Genomic DNA, 23,805 nt, shown 5'->3' with positions numbered 1-23,805 from the left:
TACAGTTCGTGGAGAGCCGCGATTCAATCAGCAGGGCTCTCAAGATGGTCTCTGTTCAGCTCGAGCCGCGACGTCATCAGCAGGGCTCCGAGGAAGGTTACAGCGAGGTTGGGCCGCGACGGCGTCTGCAGGGCCCCGATGTTCCAGGTGGTTCAGCAAAGGGTTCACAGGAGGGAGCCGCGACGCAGTCAGCAGGGCTCGTGATGGTTCCGGCAAGAGTTCGTCTCCGTAGGGTCAGCCGCGATTCGATCAGCAGGGCTCTCGACTCCGGGATACAACTGCCGAGCTGTGGTGGGGTCGCCCCAGATATAGGTCTGGAGCCCTTTGATGTCCGGACCTATGCGCCCGAGGGGGCGGAGTGGCCGGGTGAAGGTGGCCAGACGCCCAGCAGGGGAGGCGCCAGGCCCATGGGAGTTTGCAGGATGATCACACCTCGAGAGGGGAGGACAGTTGGGGGTCCCATCGATACTGTCCCCCGCCGGGGCGATGAATGGTTCCTGCGGCACCCCCTGGCCAGTTCGTGGTGCCTCGATGTCGGGGCTTCGTTGGGGTCGAGGCTGGGTTGAGCGGGGTCGCGCCGGCTGGGGCACGGTGTGACGTGGATGCCAACAAGATGGCGGAGCCACGAGGCGTATGCGACCACGTGTAGCTCCGGGTGAAGGGCCTTGGTGCAGTCCAGACGGGTGGCCCGTGACGGCCGGGGCGGGGAACGGCCACAATCCAGGGGGTTAAGGACCACGCCACGAGGCCAGGTCCAACAGAGCGTATTTGTTAATCATATTATCAACAAATTTCGGGCTCTTTCTGAAAAGTGACTTAAAAATAAGACATCCAGTCTTGAAAGCACACCGCGGAACAACCGGACGCCGGTGTAAGTGCTTCAAGAGCGGAGTAATGTGATGATGCCTAGGATGGTGGACAATCAGACGTGCAGCCTGGATTTGTACTATCTGCAAGCCTCTGGAGAGATAGAGGGGGATGCCCGAATATAATGAATTGGCATAGTCGACATGGGACAAGGCGATAATCACCTGAACCCGGGCATCATGAGTGAGAAATCTACAAATCTTTTTTATTTTGTGAAGTTGAAAAAAGAGGTGGAGATCACTGAACTAATCTGAGGCTTCAGAGTAAGATCCTGACTGATGATCACCCCTAAGCTTCCAGCCGAACTAGAAGGAACAGGGGGCTGACCCAGCTCCATAGGCCAGAAATGAGGTCCCGATGGATTTTTAGCAATGCCACCTGTTAAAACCAGCCCCGCCTTGTCCGGATTGAGTTTTAAATGGTTCTTGCTCATCCATTGGTCGATTGAAAAGCATGAACCGACTCTGAGGAGTTACTGGTGAAGAAAATAAGCAGAAAATCATCTGCATAGTGGAAAGTGCAGACTTTGCGTAAAGATTGAACAACAGGGGAGAAAGAGAGGAGCCCTGAGGGACTCCACAAGAGATTTTGACTCTAGGGGCAGTGAACTGGGCTGTACAGATTGCCTGGGAGCTGTTTTCCAAAATGGAGCTAATCCGGCTGAGGGCAGGACCCGCAATTCCTGCATCCCTCACATGGTCGACCAAAAGGGAGTGGTGGACCATGTCGAATGCAGCGGAGAGATCAAGCAGGACAAGGGCCTGCGAGGAGCCACTGTTGACCTCACCACGGAGGGTGTCTAGAATTGCAAAATGCGCCGGACGAAAGCCAGGTTGATGGGAATCAAAAAATTCGGATTCCTCCAAGAAGTCTATAAGACAATCTGTAACATAGGTTTCCAAAATCTTAGCTAAATAGGAAAGAAGGGAGCTAGGGCGATAGTTTGTCAGGATGAGTGGATCTGATCCCACCTTCTTTAAAAGGGGAACAACAATTGCCTCTTGAAAAGTTACAGGGACAGTTCCTTGAGACAAAGACTCATTTAAGAGGTTGAGAGCAGGACTAGGAAGGATGGTAAAAATTTCCTTCAAAATGCTGGGAGGGCAACAGTCAGTGGGAGAGCCCGATTTGACTTTTGAAAGAAGGTTTATAAAAGTGTGTGAAAGAGCTTCGGTTTAAAATGGGATGAGAACTAAAGTCCAGATTTTGACAGACTGGGATGCTGGACTTAACTTTATTAATTTTTTGTCGATAAAAAAGAGGTTCAAAGCATTGCAAAAAGTTTGTGAGGAGGAGGGTTTGCGTAGTATTCTGTCGGGGTCTATCTTATTCCTTACTGTCCATGTGACACACCACCTAAATGATAGTTCACACGCTTTGCAAAACCATTGGTATGGAGATGATAGTGGTAAATCATACGACAGCTAGATATGGCATTGCCTTAGAAGCTCAAACATTTCTTGTGACACAAATTGAACTCCTTTATCTGTAAACCCTTACCTCATAAAATTACATTGCCAGTTCCCCTCCTTCCACTTTTTATAATAATCAGCAAGCACTAGAGCAAATTTACCACATATGGCCAATTTACAGATTGCAAAAATGGAAAGGATTCCTGCAAATTCTTAAGAGTCAAAGAACATATAATAAAACCTTAACCACCTCAGCAATCTTAATGACACACAGCACAAATGTTCTTTGTAGTAATCAGTTGACCCAGACGTCCCTCTTATTCCATCCCAATGACTCTGAGCCTCAAACCGGAATGGAAAACACATGTCTCCCCAACATCTGCATTTTGTCCCACTCCAAAGGCAACTACTCTACCATCTTGGCAAAGGGTTGAATGCTTCTTGGGACCTGTCTCTGGGCCACCCTTTAACAACAAACTTACAACCCATGCACAGGTCTTCATAACTCTCCAAAGCTTGAGAGCTCTCCTCTTCTGAACAAGCATCAATGGCTGCCATCAAACTTTTGCCATCTCCCACTTTTGATCGCTCTTTTGAATAAGAGGCAATGGAATCCTAGGCAGATAATCTGCTTTGCTTTGATGAGGTGAACTCAAAAATAATACTGAAGCAACTTGGAGTACAGTCTTGCAATCCTGGGGGTCGGATGCCTAGCAACATTGTCACTAAAATAAATGTCAGTAGCTTATGGTCTATGTAGGAGAGTAGGATCTGCTTCACATGGGTACCCGCACTTTTTGCTGGTGTTTCACTGTGTTTCGACCTTAGTCTGGCTGTGGCCCTGCTAATCAGGACCGCAGCCTAGCTGCTTCCTCTCTAAAAGGGTTTCCATGTACATTAGGTACATATTGAATTGGATTCTGGAGTGCCTTATAAGCCCCTAGTATATGGTATACTATGTACCTAGGGCATAGGTACCTCAGAGGCCTAACATGGGCTGAAGCATGTATTATGACACCCCCGGGAAGCACTCCAAAATGGCACCACAGGTCTGCTACTGCAGCCTGGGTAAGGGTGTGCTTGCACCCCTTACAGTGGTATAGGCTACCTATATCACTACCCTATACAGACACATATAAACCTATAGGCCACTCCTATGGCAGGCCTTGCCAATCCTGAAGGCAGAGTGCTTGGTTTTATGTGAGAGGGTGCCCAAGCAGGAGCTGAGCCCCTCTCCAGCATTTGGAAATACTTCCTTATGGCTGTTCTGTGATACAGTAGAAAATTGTGTGATGCACACCATTGTGTTCTCTGAAGACATCATAATATTCACCTTGTTTAATAGTTTTAAGCTTATAAAGGCGTGCAAGCACGGTCCGCGCCCTGTCCGATTGCGCATACAATGTAAACTAAACACAGAGGAACCACATTCCGGGAACCCTTCCGGCTGCACAGCCAAATCCTGGACTGTTATGAGTCCAATAAATCAATTTGTCTTCTTTATACTCTTAATTACTTCATGTACTTTAACCGTTTCTTCCAATTTCTCATCAATTTATTTTACTCATACGTCTGTTATACTGCAAAGAGTGACACAAACAAGGAAGGAGTGTACGTTTCCACATGTCGCAATTTTATTGGCAACACCCACAAACAGTGGCCAACCCCTTTGATTCTCTGTGGGGATTTAAATATCTCTCTGGACCATGGGTCTGGGGCATACACGGGTCGGAAGCCCAGGGTTTATAGGGCTTTTAATTCTTTAAAAACTAGTCATGACCTGGTAGATATCTGGGCTTCAAAGAACCTCAACGATCCCGGGTATACGTATTTTTCCTGCCCACATCAAAAATACGTTAGGATTGATTATTTCTTCTGTACAAGGGATCTTGCCTAGCAAGCCAGGATTAAGAAACTCCCTAAAATAATCTCTGACCATAATCTCCTGATTTTAGAACTTGAAATATCCAGTTTTAAAAGACCACGGAGTAGGTGGACTTTCGATAGGAAACTCCTTGTGAACAGTGAATATATTATTCATATGAAAAAGTGGGCACAGGAATTCTTCGATATAAATAGGTTCAGGGCTAGTAGGGGGGTGGTCTGGGACACATTTAAGGCTGCCCTCCGAGGCGAGACCATCTCTTTTGTTATTAGGTCTAGAAAGCAGCAGGAATTAAAAAAGCAACAATTGATGCAAGACCTAGTTGGGGCAGAAGAAGAGCCCATTACGCAGATAGTACAGGGACTGGAGAGAGATCTAACTCAGTATCGAATTATTGCACTGAAAGCAGAGCTTACTAACTGGCTAAATCAGAAATCAGCTGAGGAGTATCAGTCGCACCGTAATAGTGTTTATGAAACCGGAGATCAAGTCGGTCGGAGGTTAGCGCTTCCCACTAGGCAGAAGAGAAGCCTATACCGATCCGGAAGACATAATTAGGGAGTTCCAAAAATACTACCAGGCTCTCTATCAAGATGATATTAATAAAACTCGAGAAGAGGTCTCTCAAGGTATGGTAGGGCTGTTTGCAGGCATTACTATTAGTGAAGGGATGGACGGATCTATGAGAGAGGGACTAGAGGCAGAAATTACATTTGAAGAAGTTCAACTTGCATTGTCAAGGTTGGCATCAGGAAAGGCGGTGAGCCCCGATTGTATACCTCTCGAGGTCTACAAAATCATGGGATCAACTATTACACCCTTGCTTTTAGATCTGTTTAAGGGTGTACAATACAGTGGAGCCCCCCTGAGTCTTGGAAAGAGACCGCCATTGTAATCTTTCCTAAGAAAGGGAAACCGTTGGATAATCCATCATCCTCCCGCCCGATTTCCCTGATTAATTCTGATATAAAAATCTATTAAAATATTTTGGCCAATCGGCTAGGGAGGGTCATAGAACACCTGGTCTTCCCATGGCAGCATGGGTTTATCCCGGACAAAGGAACAACGGACCATACCATTAAATGATGGCCTCATGGTCCCTGTACCCATGTGTCTTTGAAAGTGAAGCTTAATGTGCCGCTGTTGCAAGTGTTTTATGTGTTCTGCTAGGAGTAGAATGTTGTCACCATCCAGATGGAAGAACATGAGAGCTGGGACAGCGGGTCTGAAGTTGTTTCCTAGGAGGAATGATTTTCCTGTCTTCAGGAGAGAAAGTAGAGAACATGTTTTCCAAGAGTGGGGCTGGCTGTTATACAGGGGGGATCGTCGTGACTTGTCATTATATGAATGGTGCGGTTTGAATCTATTTGGCTTCTTGCTTTTGATATAATTGTTCCTTCTGGTTCTTAACGAAATGTAGTGGCCTGAGAGACTTGGGGTGCAAGCAGATTTCAGCAGAGGGAGCTTAACTCATCTGCGTTATATCATGACCAGTTATTAGACTATTCAGGCAATTACAAATTATTCTGGCGAGGGTTAATGTTACTAGAAGTATGCATTATGAACGAATGGATCACGCATCCGTATGCATTATGAACGAATGGATCACGCATCCGTATGCATTATGAACGAATGGATCACGCATCCGTACGCATTATGAACGAATGGATCACGCATCCGTATGCATTATGAACGAATGGATCACGCATCCGTATGCATTATGAACAAATGGATCACGCATCTGTATGCATTATGAACGAATGGATCACGCATCCGTAAGCATTATGAACGAATGGATCACGCATCCGTATGCATTATGAACGAATGGATCACGCATCCGTATGGATTATGAATGAATGGATCACGCATCCGTATACATTATGAACGAATGGATCACACATCCGTATGCATTATGAACGAATGGATCACGCATCCGTATACATTATGAACGAATGGATCACGCATCCGTATGCATTATGAACGAATGGATCACGCATCCGTATGCATTTCTTGAGCTTCAAAACTTTGCTTAAGGAAAAAAGTTTTTACTTTCTTCATTTTACAAAATATTTAAAGGGCAGTGAAAAAAGGAAGATCCAAAGTACTGTAATGTTCTCTTTGCACTGGAAACACCATATATAACCAAATGGAAATACATTAGATGGAGCGATTTTATGACTGAAAAACATAAAAATATATGTCTCTATTTCCATTGCCTCCATGCTGGGCCACCCTTCGCAAAAACAGCACTGGATTCTATTCTTCAACTTTCAGAGCAAACGTAAACTCCCGCTGACAAAGTTAGTAGGCGCGGGAATGGATGCCGTAGAACGATTCATGAAAAGAGTGCACGCAAGACTTTCGTTTCGAAGTGAAACTCATGACACTGAGCATTTGGCAGTCGAGGTTTCACGAGACACATGAAACTCATGGGAAGAGGCACTTTCCGAATATTCCCCATGTTCTTTTCACTAACAAGACCAAACACCTCTGCCTGAAAATGCTGCATTGTTCCAGGCTAGCTTTAGCATCATGCCCCAGCTGCAGAACACACCCTCACTGCGCCATATTTACACTAACCTCTCTTAGGAGTAGAGCTCTCTGGCTGCCTCCAGGAAGTTGCCTTCACCCCCCTTGCTGCTGGGAGCTCACGTCACCAGCACCCACGCACCATGTCATTTATGAGGCCCCGACTGAACAGGTGCAGCGCCGGCGACGCACTACGGTGCGGTGGGCGCTACAGCCACTGCCCGCTGAATGGCTGAGGGGGCGCGGGAGCCCGAGGGCTGCGGGGCCTATATTTCGTTTTACTCTGACTTACTCATGCCCAGTATGCCCATATATGCCAACAGACCGGATCCAGGCTGGAGACCCCCGATTTTTAAAGCCGAACGTTGCTTTGTTTTACGTCATTTTCTTCGGAATCTCCCCCTTTCCTGCTCTGAAATGTTCTCATGTGTGCCTGCCCCCCCTCTGATTGAAACTCTGATGGTCTCGCCTGAGGCCTGCCGTGCAGCTTTGGTGGCAGGAGACCGGCGAGGCTCACTAGCTATTATGAAAATATGGCTGCACGGTCCCTCTTGCTGCCTCGGATGCCTCACGTCACGTGCACTATTTTAAGTGCGCATAGCAATGCCACTGAGTGAAGCCCCACCCTATGCCCCACCCTAAGCGCACCGCGCATAATTTAATTTATGATGACTGATGATGCGAGCGTAAGGAAACTACAATACACATCCCATAGTGCCAATATCGGCAATTGTAGTCACATAAACACATGATACATCAATAAACCACACAACACTTTGTAAGTGGAGAAATATTGCTGCAGGTTTATTAGCATAACCGATATGCAAACATGGTGGGTTATCTTACGGGCGATCCCAGGGCAGGCCAACACCTATACCGCCTGCCCGTCTGATAAGCCTAAATTACACCGTGGCAGTCGCCAATTGGTGCATACCAAACATTGGGAGGGGCCACCCCTCCCATCCGTGGACCACCAGTCCACTCGCTTACTCACGCCCCCCCCCCCCCCGAAAGAGGTGGGCGGAGCGTTCATGGCAGCCCCCGGTTGCTCAGACCCACAACCGCCCGTAGAACTAACGGGGCGCCGTAGTTCTTCCAGGGGACAACGCTAAGACATCCCTGGGTATCCTTGGCTTAGCACCACGCTGTGCTGCTGCATGAAGTACCCCTTGGTATCTGCAGACTCTGGATCTCCCTGTAACTCCTCCACAGCCTTGGGAGTGGCCACCGTCACTACCAGGGCCCCACACCAAGGTAGGCCTTTTTACCTACAACATACTGAATACCGGGCTTCTCCCGGTCCAGCCAAACAAGTCTTAGCCCATACAGGACCGGAGGCCAGCATGCCCCATCAGGAAAGGTGCCTCCATCCTTTCTAAACTCCCCGTTGATTTTTGACTGATATGACCCAAAACCAATAATAGGCGTTGGTCCAATGTTACCAATGCCTGGCTCAAGAGCAATACCTTTAACAAGCCACTCCTGCCAGGAGGTGCCAATGCGGGTGGAGGTAAGAGATGATAAGCCCGCCTTACTTCCTCTTTCACTCAGTATCTGAGTCTAGCCGAGTCGGAGTATGTCCATCGCATTCCGTCAGTCACCACCTTATGTGAAGCCTTGCCCTCCCAAACTTCTGCTCGCATACCAGGGAGCAGACAGGACAGCGCGACCCAGAGAGGAACCAAAGTATAAATACCTCTCTTCTTTGAATACTGGGAATGCCAAGTGTCCTCCTAATACTTTGAAGCCCAATTGTGTTTAACCCAGGGGTTTCCCCCAGTCATATGGACCATATCGCCCTAGTTGGATGACAACTTCCACACCTGGATCGCTGCCAGGCAAGGCTGCAGGGCAGGGGAAATTGGCCGTTACCGTTACTCAAATCAATGGTACCTGTTTAAATCGAACTCAAGGACGGGATACTAAGTGAACCTACCAGGATCTGCACCTGTGACCAGAGGTCGGACCCAAGCCCCTCTAAGTTCTGCCGCTCGACCTGCCTGTTAACATGAACCCCAGGGCAGACCTCAGGCATCTAACCCACGCTTGGCCATGCCTGAGCTAAAACACCTCTGAAAGGCATGACAACAGGCTAACCACCAACCTTGCATTCTGAATGTTCGCTGACAACTGCCAAGGAAAATGCGCATAACCGAAGCAACTGGTACCATGCCATCAAATTTTCAATTTAACCTTCTATGACTGCCAAAGTGTGCTCTTGTGGTTGTCCAGCTTAGTGCTCCCTCCCATCCATATCAGCCCTAACCAGGCAACCCGCACCCTCTTTGCACTGGCACACTCCCGCCCCAGCAGACAGAGAGTGCCTGTTCGTATGTAGCCCCAACTTTACGTATGTCACTGACGGTATACCATGGTATGATGACACTCAGCTGACTCTACTGCTGAGTACATGTTGCACCATCACCGGTATGTCTTTGCCTGTACCGTGCCTGGCTGCAAAGAGTGAGACATTGCCAGCCCCAGTCCTGTGCGAAAATAGGAGCTTTACAGCTGCTGGTGCTATGGATGATACACTTAGCCCGATGAAACAGGATGTACTTCCCTTCCTGCTGGTGTGCACGAACCCACAGCCGTTGGCTCTCCATGGTTCAATACCTTCCTGCTAATAATGGTTTCCTTGAAGAATGTTGACAAAACTATGTACTGCAAAGGCGGGACTGCAAGGTCTAATAAGTTTCTGGAAGGACACCTAGTTCACACCCCCAAAATTACCAATTGTCGCCGTGTTGCCTGCGCAGGGGCAACCTGTCAAAGTATCCAACGCAACCAAGAAGTCTAGCCTTACCCAGAACAGTGACCCCAACTGGTCCTGAAGCAAGACAAACCATGCAAGGGCAACTCGGCCGCCTCCCTCCGACTTTCATGCTGGTTTTAAGCTGAACAGATTGACAGCTGATAGCTCCGATCCCCGTGTGACCCCTGCTTGCCATCTTTGCCGGGGGGGGGGGGGCCTTCAGGACTACTTAGCATGCCCCATTCTACCAGTGCCTGAAAGACCTTTGTCATGCTGCCTGGACTAATGATTCTGGCCCTGCACTAGAAGCTCCCGCTTCGGCCTTGGGTCAAAACAATTCGCCAGGAACATTGCTTAGCAGAGTGTGCTGCAGGGTTCTGCCTCCTCATCCATCGCATCCAGTTATGTAATCAACACTCCTCAGCCACCTACAGCAAGCAGGACTGGACTCCAAGAGTCACAACAGGAATCACAGCCACAACCCCGGGAACGGACGTGCTCACCCCAACCTACTGATGCACAGACCGCTTGCATATTGCTCACCGTATGGCTGAGACCAGAGAGGCTGTTAACTTAAAGCCCTTTTAGATGAACGTTAGACAAACCCGACAGGGAGCATCATGTGAATTGTGGTCTTGACCACTACACCCGCCTGTGGATCAGCCCCGGTGAATTTTGTCGTGACCCCTACTAAGCCCTTAGCGATCACCATCAACAACCTGCAGTGGCCAAGTGGCAGGCACCCAGCGGGACCTTCAAATCCCAATTATATCCAAACCCATTATCTATTTTCTCTGACCGCAAGTGACAGGATAATGTATTCACCAAACCCAATGTAACTGAAATTGCACGCGGCACTTGTCAGGAGACATTCAACATCTGTCCTTGAAGCGCAGCAGACGTGGCAATCGAACTAGAGAGCTGACACGCCTCTATTTCCCTTGAACTCCATGTATGACAAATGAGACAATCCAGCCACCCTCCCCCTCCAAGGTTAGAAGGATCGCTTGGGCAGGAGGAAAGCTCACTGTAACCAACAAACCAAATCCTACCACAGGGAAGCACAGTTACTGCGAAAATGGGTACCCGACCTTCCACAGGGGCCAACAAAATATCGCCACGATAGCCCGAGTGGTATCGGTTCAACTGCCTCACTCATAAAAGTACCGGGCACTCAAAGTAAAGCCCGCCCTCCTGTATACTCATGCAAGCTTTCAGGTTGGCACTGGGCAAACTGCCCACGATCGTTAAAATCATTTTGGGTCGACAAATGACTGTCCTGCCGTTAGCAATGGAGTCTTGGAGCAGACCTAAACCCGGGCCTCCCGGGGTTGCACGCTGTGTTTCAATCAGGTAGACATACTGCACAGTACAAGTATGTAAAGCGTGTATCACTGTGGCCTTATGTGGTCGGGGAGAAAAATTTGTATGGGTCCCTCCCCTTGGAGTATAAACTACCCAATAGTGAATCCAATAAGTATAAGTCTCTGTTGATCCTACACTGTCTTGTAAATCCTGAGACTACCCTATGCGGAGATACTCTCATGCGCAATGCTGCCCAGGTATAGCGCGTTGCACATGATCGCCAGTTGGCTTGGAGCCCAAATAAACTAGATCCCCTCGAATTCTCATTCTGCAGTTCCTGTCTTGTTGTGAGCTACTGTTTTTGATGTTGCACGAAACCACACATAAAAACTGACCGTGCAGTGAAGAGCTATACCAGAAGCCCTGTAGCATGGCTCCTGAACCAGTGTGTAACTGCTCTGCTGTCTTTGACCAGACCTATGCACAGCCCCTGTGCATGCCCTACCCTGGCGAGCCTGGCATGTTGACCGATCCGGACACGACCTGGCAAAGCATGCCCATAGCCTGCTAACGAAGGAGACTATCCTACTCTGATAAGTGTAGTCTCAACCCTCAGAGTTCTGAAATCTGTGTCCTCAGAAGTGGTTACAGGATCAAAATTCGGAGCCCATGGCAGCACGACGGTTGCTGCTGTGCATAATTCTGCGGTGTTCCTATGGGTCACCAGATTTGATGTGCCCTGGATATATTCTCGCAGTCAGTGAAGGGTATTAAGAAAGTGATTAAAGCACTCTGCTAGCTAAACATAGTGACGCTAGACTCAATAGGCCCTTACAGGGTGGAAGCTACACCTAGCATGAAGTGACATATGCTAGGGTTAACTGTGCCAATAGTAAATCTGCCATAGCCACTGCTACATCTGTACAATCGATCTCTGAAGTACTCCATAGCACGATAAACTCACTCCCCTTATACAAGCAGACTCTGCAATTTATGAAAAACAAGTAAGAGACGGAGCCGCACTTCTAAACGTCCAGGGTTGCCTATCAAACCTTTGTGAATTTAAGCGAAATGATGCTGAAATGTAATGACAGTTCAATGCAGAAAGTTGATGCTATCTAACAGCTAATTAAACCAAATACACGCCGGCTGATGGCAGGGTAAAGCACAAGTTTCACCTAAAGCTGTTCACTTCGGCACGTACATCGAGACGCCCCATATTTGCACAAACTTAGAATCGGCATACTCCCGCGCTACAGTCCGCAAAGAGTTCCACAGAAAAACCTGACACTTGTGCCACCATATGCCAAGGCTCCCGTCCGGCGGCCACATCCTTCCGCCCACACCTAGCTCCTGCCATGCTGCCACCCTTGGTAACACCACCTACTAACCCTGACACACGTGCAAGCACGGCACTTGCGCCTATTCCAAGCCCGCAGAGCTATGTGAATGGCTTGGGGTGCGGGCAATAGTGATTAATGTAGAATAAATTAGTCCCTGCCTGTTGTGGTCATCTCTAAATAGACAGACAGCGCCAACTCCTGACCGGCTGTCACAAGCGCCCGGTGTGCAATAAGTGACGTGCAGCGCACTCTGCATGTGTGCTGCGGAGGCAGCACAGGACCAACCAGCAATGGCCCGTCCCGCCGTTGTGACAGGACTTGAACTCGCGGACCACAACGCGCACAACCAGGATATAACTTAAGAAAGGTTAACATCGACGTCACTCACAACTACTGCGATGGACGGGAGTGATTTGCCCAGAATCACAGAATGATGAGCGTAGTTACCGAGACCCGAACCCGGTTTCCCTTATTTGAGTCGACTGCCCTAACCGTTAGGCTACATCCTCTCCCCAAGGGCGTCCACGTGTACAGCTGACCCCCGACATCTACAGTACCATCCTGATCCGCATCAACATATTACCAAGGGCAGAAAACCCCTAAATTGTGCCCCTGCTTCCACAGCATGGCGGAGAAAGAATGCCCGAGTAATGGGAGTGACCACAGCACCCCGGTGTAGCCGCCAAACGTGTCCAGTCCGCCCCATGCAGTTTGTGCTGGCCAAGTCTCCTTTCGCCGCTCCCCAGCTATAGAAGTACTGATCCTCAGGGCAGGGCCTCGGTCGGAGGCCCCCGCATGTACTTTTTAGTCCGCGGAAAATGGCGAGCGGTAGCAAGGCCTTTCAGTGCATCGAAACCAGCACTCTGCGGGGGGCAGCGCTTGGAGGCAGCTGAGCGGCCCGAGGAGCGGTATCTGGGCCAGGGGCAGCCCAAGAGTACATGGCTCTTAAAGGCGCAGCACTGCGGAGCAGCTTCGGCTTTCGATCGGGAAAATAGCAGCCGACCTAGAAGTAGGGACAGATGTTATGTGCGGATTGCGAGCTGCCGTCCAGAGTGATCATTTCTGCCTAGTCTCCCTGCAGGTCCCTTTGTCTGCGGAGTATGTTGCCGCGTGATGTCTGCTTTAAAAGCCCACTGCCTCTCTTCTAAGACCGTTACTACGGCGCTAGAGTCGTGCACGGGAAGCCATTGGCCTCATATGGTGTGCACTATAAGGGCCTCTCCTACATGATGCACCGACGTACAGCAATGATTAAAATTGCAGCTTCCTAACATACTTCGGTTCTGGAATACTCCTTCTGAATTGCCGAGTGCTATAGACACATCCTCAATAACACTGGCGCCGTTGTGCAGCCATATGACCTAGTGGCATCGCACGGTCCATTCTGGCTGGGTCAGCGGAGCGGAAACATCTTGCACTTATCAAAAGCCGCACACATCGAACTGCTCGCGCTCAATACATGGTCAGCCTTGGGGTTGGATCCAGCGGATACGGCAGCGTGTGCAAGCTGCACAACCTAAATTAAACACAAGCCACCGCATGGGAGGTAATGAAAACCAGGAAATTGGGGCCTTAACCCCTGGTTTAGTAGAGAAAGAACAGCCATTAATCAGGGTGAGCTCGGCGCTCACACCTTGGACCATGGTGCCACTGCACTGATGATGGATAACTTGCCTGGTGTCAGTGCACCCCATGCGTGTGCGAAACAGAAACGCCCGTTACAACCCGAGCACAGTAAGTGTGTTTGTTGGACTTGGCCCTTTTCCCTGAATTTTTTCGCTTTTTATGGGAAACCACGTTGTGTGAATGCATGTTAAATGCAAATGTTCAGTGTTAAGGTGCAGGTGCTCTCTTCCCCCAATATGGCTGCCACAGGCCCCTGCTACTGTGGAGTGGCCTTTTTAGTAGCACCCTAGTTGCCAGGAGCTGGCTGGGACCCTACAACATTGTTGCAACACCAGCCCGCCATTTTGTCCTATGGCTAGAGTGGGGAAGCTCCTGGAACTTGCTGGAACCTTCTAGAAGAAGGGTGGGGTTTACTTTTGCCGCCTTAGAGAGGGGTCACCTGACCTAGGGATACTTAAGGGAAGGAGGGAACATTTTCTAGTCAGTTGGGGCGACGCAGACCTGGGGAAACCCACGCAGGAGTTTTAGGCGGTAGGGCCTAGTCAGGGACTTATGCCACTGAAAGTGACAGGGCTTAGGTGCTGCCTTTCAAGTTGAGTGAGGGATCCTGAACTAGCCCACTGATCTGGCCCAGCGGGAGGGGAACCCAGGGACAACCTACCAAGCCTGACTGGAAACTCCCTTCAGTCACCAACTCAACCTACCCCCCCATGGAACAAACCTACTAAGGGCGCCAGAACCAGCAAGCGCCAAAAGGACAACAGAAACCTACAACTGAAACTTACCACAGAAACCTACAACTGAAACTTACCACAGAACTGCTGGGGGATCGACCAGGTATCTGCGCTGTACCACTCCTGCGCTCCCTGACTTAACCTGGGCCCCCTCTCTAGCAGGTTCTGCCGCTGGCGTGTGGCCTGCCACCTACCAGCCTACTTGCCCTGAGCTGGGGCATCTCGGAGGGAAGAAGGGGCGCTAGGCGCCAAAGCACTTGCCACCCCCCAAGCTGCAGGCCACCCCTTAATTTCTACCCCCCCCCCTGCTGAGGGGGGACCTGAAGAGCACTCACCGCTGCGGCCCGGGGCCAGGGCGACGATCCCCATCATCTCTGGGGCCCGCGGGGAAGACCGGGGCCCCGCCGCTGTGGTCGCCGCCTCTGCGACGTGGCCCTCCGCAAGGAGAGGGCTGCCAGAATCCCCGGGAAGGCCTCGTTAGGCCGAGCCATCCTGTCGAGGCCGCGTAGGCCTGAAGCCAACGACTCCGATCACCTGACGGGGGGCGGACTGCCAAACGCCGCCCCCGCCGCTGAGCCATTGGTCGAGAGGGCCGCGCCCCCGCAGACCGTGCTGTCATTGGCGGCTGCGGGCGCGGGCCTCTGAAGCCTGCAGGGAGATCCCTGAGTCCCCCGGAGCCATCTACGATCACTGCCGATCTCCCCGGCCACGTCTGGCCCGGCAGGGAGCCGCGCGCCATCTTCCTCGGCCCAGACATCGCCGGGAGACCTACGCGGCTGGCGGGAGGGGCTGAAGAACCAGAACCTTATGGGCCTGGCGGCGCAGGGTACGCCTAATATCTTCTGGGTTCTCCTGCTCAGCTACAGAGAGACACGGGACACTCTGTCAGGCGTAAAAGATCAGGTTTATTAGCTGCAGCTAGTACAGTTGCCCCAGAAGTACACGAGGTAGCTTCTCAGGAGACTGCCACTTCACTCCATGGCGCACAGTCTTTTATAGTACATAGGTGATATATACATTAACCAAGAACACACCTAAAACATACAGGGATAGCCAGTAAGAAAAGTCAGAAAATAGACCAGAACCAATAGGGATAGTTGGAAAACAGAAGTGTCATGTAACTCGGGGAAAACCTCTCCTCCATGTGTGTCTGTCACCCCTCCCCACAAGTTAATCAGTCTAAGGGCCTGTAACTGACTTCGCAGATGGCGAGACACCTTTGTGTGTTTTAGAGGACAGTTGTGAAATGAGAGAATACGAGCAGAGGACAGCGAAGGCCATATGATAAGATAGAGTCAGGAAAGAATAGTGCGAACCAATAGATAGTTGAGACAGGGATTAAGGAAACCAGACGTGGATTAGTGTACTCGGCCAGTCCCTGACACCAGCTTTGTAAACAGAGGCAGAAGGCTTATTTTGACACAATGTTGCAGAACAGAGCAGAAATGCAGAAATGACTTCGTTCGCCGTGCTGCCTGAGTGAGGGCAACATAAAATGGCGGTGGTGCACAAAATGGCGGGTCGATTCGATCGTGATCGAAAATCGAATTTCCTCAGGGCTCCGTGGAGAGTGAGCCCCCGCCCGGCCTGTGCGCAAGGGCCTAGCAGAGGCCGAAGATACAGGTAATCCCCAGGGAGGAGGGCAGGAGGCCCACGAGACCCGGAGCACGCCCCTCCCCCGGGGAGATCTGTCATGGGGCTTTTGGGCCCCCCACTGCCGCGGAGCGGGAACAAACTGGGATACGGCCCCCCTTTAATAGGTGCCTGACTTAACGAACAGGGTGGGGATCCAAGGATAGCATTACGAGGCCTCGGGCCAACTGGAACAGTGGAACTCCTGCCCCAAGGGCCCTATCCAATGTTAGAAGTGATGAGATGTAATGCTTTAATTAATGGCTCTGATACCATGCTGCAGCTACTGCTGTAGTGCCCTGAGTCCTTCCCAGCCTAGCGCTGTAATAAAATTACAAGGCTGAGTGTCCTAATGAAACGCCTAGTTCAGCGCTATGTTTACAGGCGATGTTTTGAAGCGCTAAGGATATGCTATTTGCAGCGCTATGGTAAAAATGCCCATTTCGCAGCGCTATTGATTGGCTATGAGCAGTGCTATGTTTAGATGCTAGTTTTGAAGCGCTATTGTTCTGCTATGTGCAGCGCTATGCTTGAAGGCCATGTTTGGAAGCGCTATTGATTTGCTATGTGCAGCGCTTTACTTGGATGCCATGTTTTGAAGCGCTAGTGATTGGCTATGTGCAACGCTTTGCGTAATTGCTGTGTTTGACGCTCCCCAGGATCGCCAGGTGCTGCGCTTTGATTACATGCCAGGTTTTATTGTGTTAATGAACGGCCCAATGGACTCCTAATGAAATGCTTTTGATTCTAAGGTTGATCTAGATAAAGCTATTTGGTTTTAATCAACCTACTGGGTTGGTGTCAATTATTGCGTGCGTTCCCTGTTTCAGTGGATGTGTGTGCTGTATGGTCACTTTACACGTAAGCCTTTGGGTGCCTACCCGCTCGAGTCACGTTACCCCCAGAGGGCCTGGTGACCCCCGGTCCTACAGTGTTCTTCTCAAAACCGGATGTGGCCAGGAGAAGGGGCCAACAGTTAATTCCAGGGAATTTACCATAACTATAAACTGAAAAGAGGGTGTTTCCCGGTGGAATACGCAAATCCACAGCCTCTGCTAGTGCCTCGGGGTGAACATCCTCAGTGTGGCGCACGACGGCTGTGTGGCGTGTACAGTCATGCAGCAATGTTTATTTCCCAAATCCCCAGACGTTTGAAAGCGTGTGACAAAAGTGCAACGGGCTTGACTCGGAACGGAAAGACCCAAAAAACAGCCCACGCTTGTACAGATACGCTCGTTTGCATTTGAGGGGGACACGCTCATAACTGGGGTTAAACGTAGCAGAACACTCCCGTAATTATAGGTACAGAGGCGGCAAGCGCCCTCTGCTGAAAGCCCTACATGCTGCGCATTGTGCTCTCGCCGAATTCAATGCTGGGTGGGGGCAGGCCCTAGGGGTGCAGTGATGCGAGGAAATGGAAGGCTGTTGAGTGGTATGGAGTGACCCATGTGCCGTGGAGGCATATTTGTGGCTCCATGCCACCGGGCTGGGGTAGTGATCCCGGGCCCCGCCGCTACTTATGCCGCGCTGATCCCGCCAGTGAGGAGCCTGCACCCCGAGGGCTTGCGGGTCCCAGTAAGGACTTCGAGGGACCTGACCCACCTCCTAGCTCCGCAGCATGCCCCGCCCCCCCACATGGCCCCCACAAGCGACCGCAACATGTTCGGGAAGATGCATCCGCAGCAATCTCATAGCTGGGTGCGAGGCGGCCTCTCTTATGGTCCAGGTCCGCCGTAGATTGCTCTGTGCCGTCTCCGATCCGAGCAGCTTGTCGGTGGAAGTTAACACCGCAAACCCGCTCAGTGAGCTGTTCCCCACCCCCTCCAGCGGTGGACCGGGAATGGGCAATGGCCGATACCGGCCGCAAAGACCAGTAGGGGAGGAGGGTGGGGGTGGGGATACACTCACCGGGGCATTGGATCGACGTGGAACTCGTTGATGGACGTGGCACAAGGCGAGACGGCGAGGGTCAAGAGGCCAAAAGATGGGCGGGAACAGCCTAAATACTCCTGTCCCCCTCCCGGAAGTGAGGTCGGCCGGACGTCTTCTATGGACGTGGCTCAAGGAACTAGACCGGCGACTCCAGTGCCTTCCTATGGCACTAAGGCGGCCGCCCTTTTGAGGGGCTGCTGCGCAACCCCCCGGGCAGCCTTGCAGACGGACGTGTGTATTGTTTACTGGCTCCATTACCTCGGAGGGCCCCCCCTCAGCAGCTGATGGTGAGGCTGAGGAGCCCCTGCTGTATCTGAAGCCAGGGTTCATGGCTTTACCAAAGAGCAGAAGACACGCTATGACTCACAAGGGACAACAGGTCTGAAGGGCTGCTCATGCCGTCTGAAGGGCTGCTCTTGCCATCTGAAGGGCTGCTCTTGCTGTCTGAAGGGCTGCTCTTGCTGTCTGAAGGGGTGCTCTTGCTGTCTGAAGGGCTGCGCTTGCTGTCTGAAGGGCTGCTCTTGCTGTCTGAAGGGCTGCTCTTGCTGTCTGAAGGACTGCTCTTGCTGTCTGAAGGGCTGATCTTGCTGTCTGAAGGGCTGCTCTTGCTGTCTGAAGGGGTGCTCTTGCTGTCTGAAGGGCTGCTCTGGCTGTCTGAAGGGCTGCTCTTGCTGTCTGAAGGGCTGCTCTGGCTGTCTGAAGGGCTGCTCTTGCTGTCTGAAGGGCTGCTCTTGCTGTCTGAAGGGCTGCTCTTGCTGTCTGAAGGACTGCTCTTGCTGTCTGAAGGGCTGATCTTGCTGTCTGAAGGGCTGCTCTTGCTGTCTGAAGGGCTGCTCTTGCTGTCTGAAGGGCTGCTCTGGCTGTCTGAAGGGCTGCTCTTGCTGTCTGAAGGGCTGCTCTTGCTGTCTGAAGGGCTGCTCTTGCTGTCTGAAGGGCTGCTCTTGCTGTCTGAAGGACTGCTCTTGCTGTCTGAAGGGCTGCTCTGGCTGTCTGAAGGGCTGCTCTTGCTGTCTGAAGGGCTGCTCTTGCTGTCTGAAGGGCTGCTCTTGTTGTCTGAAGGGCTGCTCTTGCTGTCTGAAGGGCTGCTCTTGCTGTCTGAAGGGCTGCTCTTGCTGTCTGAAGGGCTGCTCTTGCTGTCTGAAGGGCTGCTCTTGCTGTCTGAAGGGCTGCTCTTGCTGTCTGAAGGGGTGCTCTTGCTGTCTGAAGGGCTGCTCTTGCTATCTGAAGGGGTGCTCTTGCTGTCTGAAGGGCTGCTCTTGCTGTCTGAAGGGCTGCTCTTGCTGTCTGAAGGGGTGCTCTTGCTGTCTGAAGGGCTGCTCTTGCTGTCTGAAGGGGTGCTCTTGCTGTCTGAAGGGCTGCTCTTGCTGTTTGAAGGGCTGCTGTTGCTGTCTGAAAGGCTGCTTTTGCTGTCTGAAGGGGTGCTCTTGCTGCCTGAAAGGCTGCTCTGGCTGTCTGAAGGGCTGCTCTGGCTGTCTGAAGGACTGCTCTTGCTGTCTGAAGGGCTGCTCTTGCTGTCTGAAGGGCTGCTCTTGCTGTCTGAAGGGCTGCTCTTGCTGTCTGAAGGGCTGCTCTTGCTGTCTGAAGGGCTGCTCTTGCTGTCTGAAGGGCTGCTCTTGCTGTCTGAAGGGCTGCTCTGGCTGTCTGAAGGGTTGCTCTTGCTGTCTGAAGGGCTGCTCTTGCTGTCTGAAGGGCTGCTCTTGCTGTCTGAAGGGCTGCTCTTGCTGTCTGAAGGGCTGCTCTTGCTGTCTGAAGGGCTGCTCTGGCTGTCTGAAGGGGTGCTCTTGCTGTCTGAATGGCTGCTCTTGCTGTTTGAAGGGCTGCTCTTGCTGTCTGAATGACTGCTCTTGCTGTCTGAAGGGCTGCTCTTGCTGTCTGAAGGGCTGCTCTGGCTGTCTGAAGGGCTGCTCTGGCTGTCTGAAGGGCTGCTCTTGCTGTTTGAAGGGCTGCTCTTGCTGTCTGAAGGGCTGCTCTTGCTGTCTGAAGGGGTGCTCTTGCTGTCTGAAGGGCTGCTCTTGCTGTCTGAAGGGCTGCTGTTGCTGTCTGAAGGGCTGCTCTTGCTGTCTGAAGGGCTGCTCTGGCTGTCTGAAGGGGTGCTCTTGCTGTCTGAAGGGCTGCTCTTGCTGTCTGAAGGGCTGCTCTTGCTGTCTGAAGGGCTGCTCTTGCTGTCTGAAGGGCTGCTCTTGCTGTCTGAAGGGCTGCTGTTGCTGTCTGAAGGGCTGCTCTTGCTGTCTGAAGGGGTGCTCTTGCTGTCTGAAGGGCTGCTCTTGCTGTCTGAAGGGCTGCTCTTGCTGTCTGAAGGGCTGCTCTTGCTGTCTGAAGGGCTGCTCTTGCTGTCTGAAGGGGTGCTCTTGCTGTCTGAAGGGCTGCTCTTGCTGTCTGAAGGGCTGCTCTTGCTGTCTGAAGGGCTGCTCTTGCTGTCTGAAGGGCTGCCCTTGCTGTCTGAAGGGCTGCTCTTGCTGTCTGAAGGGCTGCTCTTGCTGTCTGAAGGGGTGCTCTTGCTGTCTGAAGGGCTGCTCTTGCTGTCTGAAGGGGTGCTCTTGCTGTCTGAAGGGCTGCTCTTGCTGTCTGAAGGGCTGCTCTTGCTGTCTGAAGGGCTGCTCTTGCTGTCTGAAGGGCTGCCCTTGCTGTCTGAAGGACTGCTCTTGCTGTCTGAAGGGCTACTCATGCCGTCTGAAGGGCTGCTCTTGCTGTCTGAAGGGGTGCTCATGCTGTCTGAAGGGCTGCTCTTGCTGTCTGAAGGGCTGCTGTTGCTGTCTGAAGGGCTGCTCTTGCTGTCTGAAGGGCTGCTCTGGCTGTCTGAAAGGGTGCTCTTGCTGTCTGAATGGCTGCTCTTGCTGTTTGAAGGGCTGCTCTTGCTGTCTGAATGACTGCTCTTGCTGTCTGAAGGGCTGCTCATCTTCATGGGTACATTGGTAGGGGATCAGTTTTAATAACTGACAAAAAGAGTTCAGGAGCAGGTTAAGCAGTGCTTAGCAGGTAGGATAACTCCGTAAACTGCAGGGCACTGAATGCAGGCAAAAGTCAATGAATGGATGAATACATGCATGAGTGCAAGAATGAGTGAGTGAGTGTGTGGGTGGGTGGTGAGTGACTGAGTGCATAGACTGTGTGGATGGAAGGATACAGATACTGTCAGTTATAAATGAGACGTAGTCGTTTTGCCAATAATTCTTGCGCATTGAACCAGTGAATTAGGTAGTTTACATCATGGCTTACATTTTGTCCGCTGGTCCTATATTTTGTGACTTTAACTCTTTTTTGTCATTTATGGGATGATGTCTCTCAGTACTGAAATACAAGTTTTTTTCTTTTCTCCCTTAGGGCCAGGCTGTCCTTTTGCCAGGTCAGAGAAGGCAGTCCAGGCAGCAAGGAATCATAAGTCGCTTGTATGTAAAATATGGAAGTCACAGTGGACATGCTTGTCTTCAGTCTTGTGACTTATGGCGCCAGTACACAGGCATCGACAGCCCATCATTCTACATCCGTGTCATCAATTGGGACCGGTCCAAGATACAGATGGTGTGTAATCGTGGTGGACCTGCCCCCATCTGCCCCAACTATGGTAAGATTATGGTGCAGGTGGTTAGAAATATCCTTGTGAAAAGGGAGTCAGTGTTAAGATCTGCACCTTCTCCAGACTCAGTGTGTTTGATTAAAGTTGCTAAAGTCAAGGTCAAAGGGCTGCCTGGTCCCCATGGAGGGTCCTTCATCCTGTGTTTCATCAAACATGTCATCCATGAAGCACCACTTCAGCTGGATTTAATGTTTTAATGAGCTATACACCATAGGTCTTAATGGCTTAAGAGGGCAATCAGCAAAGATCCCACATGCTTCTTACTCCATAGATGATAAAATACCTGAATTTAGCCCTGAAGTAAGAACCACCATTAAGGAGGAAGTCATTTAATTACGGCAGCCTACAGGATTTTAGTTAAACAAAAAACTCAAGATGATGCCTGGGTTTTTTCCCCTCTTGGCAGGGTATGCTCAGATGTGGGTTCCTTGCTCACTTTGCCACTGGATTCAAGCTAGCCTGGCTGATGAGGGGTGTTACCCAGCAACATGTCCAAGGATGCTTGTTTCTGGTCCCCTGTCCACCTTCAGTACATTAGAAACAGTTTGAGTTCTTCTGTGGTCTGTGAGCTTCGTGGCAACATTGTGTTGCACAATATTACTTGTTAATCTATTGCGTACAGTCTCTAAGACATCCTCAGTGCAGGATTTCAAACTCCGGAAGCATCTGCTAAACATCAGAAGATGCACATGGATAACCACAAACCTTTGATATGATTGGTTGAGCTACCATACCATGAATGTCTTGGTTCCCATTAGAAAATAGCCACTTACACTTAAACAACTCACACATGATCAATGAGGTGATCAATAGTTATCATCTGTGGCACATAATTGTTCATTAGAAATCAGTGTGCCAGCCCTCTTGGTTCAGTGTCTCACACAAGCTCAATTAGATGATCGGCTAATGGCCCCAGACACTTTTGTTCTCTTTTTAGGTATTGTAACCTCAAGAATGACACAGGACCACGTGCGGCGTGGGTCCTCAGCTCTCTTCTTTTGAGGGGATCCTCTGTAGTCCTTCACACTTGATTCAGGCTCCACTGTGCGACCATGCAAAGCACCCCACTCTCCATCAAAAATCCCATGAGTGTGGCTTATATCGGAACAGTCAGAAAGGCTCCTGAGATTTCCAGGTCTTGTTCAATCTGCATATCTTGCAAGACTTTGTTAAATATGAGGGGCCTAATTCACAAAAGTAAACTTAGATCAACAGTCTAAGTTTAGACCTGAAGTCTAACTTTACTACTACCAAAGTTACACTTTTGGTCTAAGTTTAGTAGTAGTAAAGTTAGACTTTAGGTCTAAACGTAGACTTCTGATCTAAACTTAGACTTTTGGTCTAAGTTTACTTTTATGAATCAGGTCTTTGTGCTTGGCCACATTTTGCTTGCAGGCTTTGTTGGGACCAAGTGGCATTCAATTTATTCGTATTGATCAAGATTAAAAAAGTTATGGATCTGCATTTAACATAACTTATGTTCCAAACAAGTGGACACCTTCATAAAGTGCAATGTCCAATGGGATGCCAATAAAGTTGTTGACCAGATACTTTCATTTCTGGCCTTTGATGGTGTTTAAAACACCTTGATGGTCCTGACACACAAATCTTGATTAATTATTTTTTGTATTTTTTTGTTTTCATATCACAAGTACTTGCTGTAACTGTTAAGAAGCTACAACTTTAGTAGTTTAAGATCTGCTTTCTTACCTTTGCAAGTATTATTATATCCTTCGATTGTTCGTGCTGTGGGTTGCTTTTTGTTCCTTGCCATCATATTAGGAAGTGTTATGCTGGTTAATTGCTAGGCCAGTTTTATGTTGAAATTATTAGGAATGGGCATTGAAATACTTTGTTTTTATGATATTTCTTTACAGCTGTCTATATTTATTTTGACAAAAATAAACCGATTTGACTGCTATCAAAGAGGTCTGCTTCTGATGTCTCTGTTTCACACTTCAGGACTGAGACAATCGCTAAATACCTCAGTGAGAACCCAAGAGTGTTTCTCGCCTTCGGAAGGAGTAGTTGTTATTAAGCAGTGAGGTGAGAGCTGAGATACTGGAGACACTTTGACAGTGTACATCCCCTCATGGCCCTCTGAATGTTGGGTGCTCCTGAAGTCCCATCTGGCAAATCTGTGACTAGTGAGTCGACAAGCGAACTCCCTCTAACAAATGAGTTGTGTCTCACATTTGCCCTTTTTTACCA

At 50.3% G+C, this 23,805-nt stretch overlaps 1 protein-coding gene across 1 annotated transcript in view; it reads left to right on the top strand.

The window, feature by feature from the left end:
• LOC146863607 (uncharacterized) overlaps positions 1–23,805 on the top strand; it is a 442,187-nt gene that overhangs the window by 126,887 nt on the left and 291,495 nt on the right. The window contains exon 4 of the mRNA XM_085627628.1: positions 21,342–21,582. Within this exon, the coding sequence (XP_085483754.1) occupies positions 21,342–21,582 (241 nt within the window). The remainder of the gene's footprint in view (positions 1–21,341; positions 21,583–23,805) is intronic.

The sequence above is a fragment of the Triturus cristatus genome, chromosome 2_1 (genome assembly GCF_964204655.1).
Source record: "Triturus cristatus chromosome 2_1, aTriCri1.1, whole genome shotgun sequence".
NCBI lineage: Eukaryota > Metazoa > Chordata > Amphibia > Caudata > Salamandridae > Triturus > Triturus cristatus.
The sequence above is the reverse complement of the archived record's forward strand: the minus strand, read 5'-3'. Positions and strand labels throughout refer to the sequence as shown.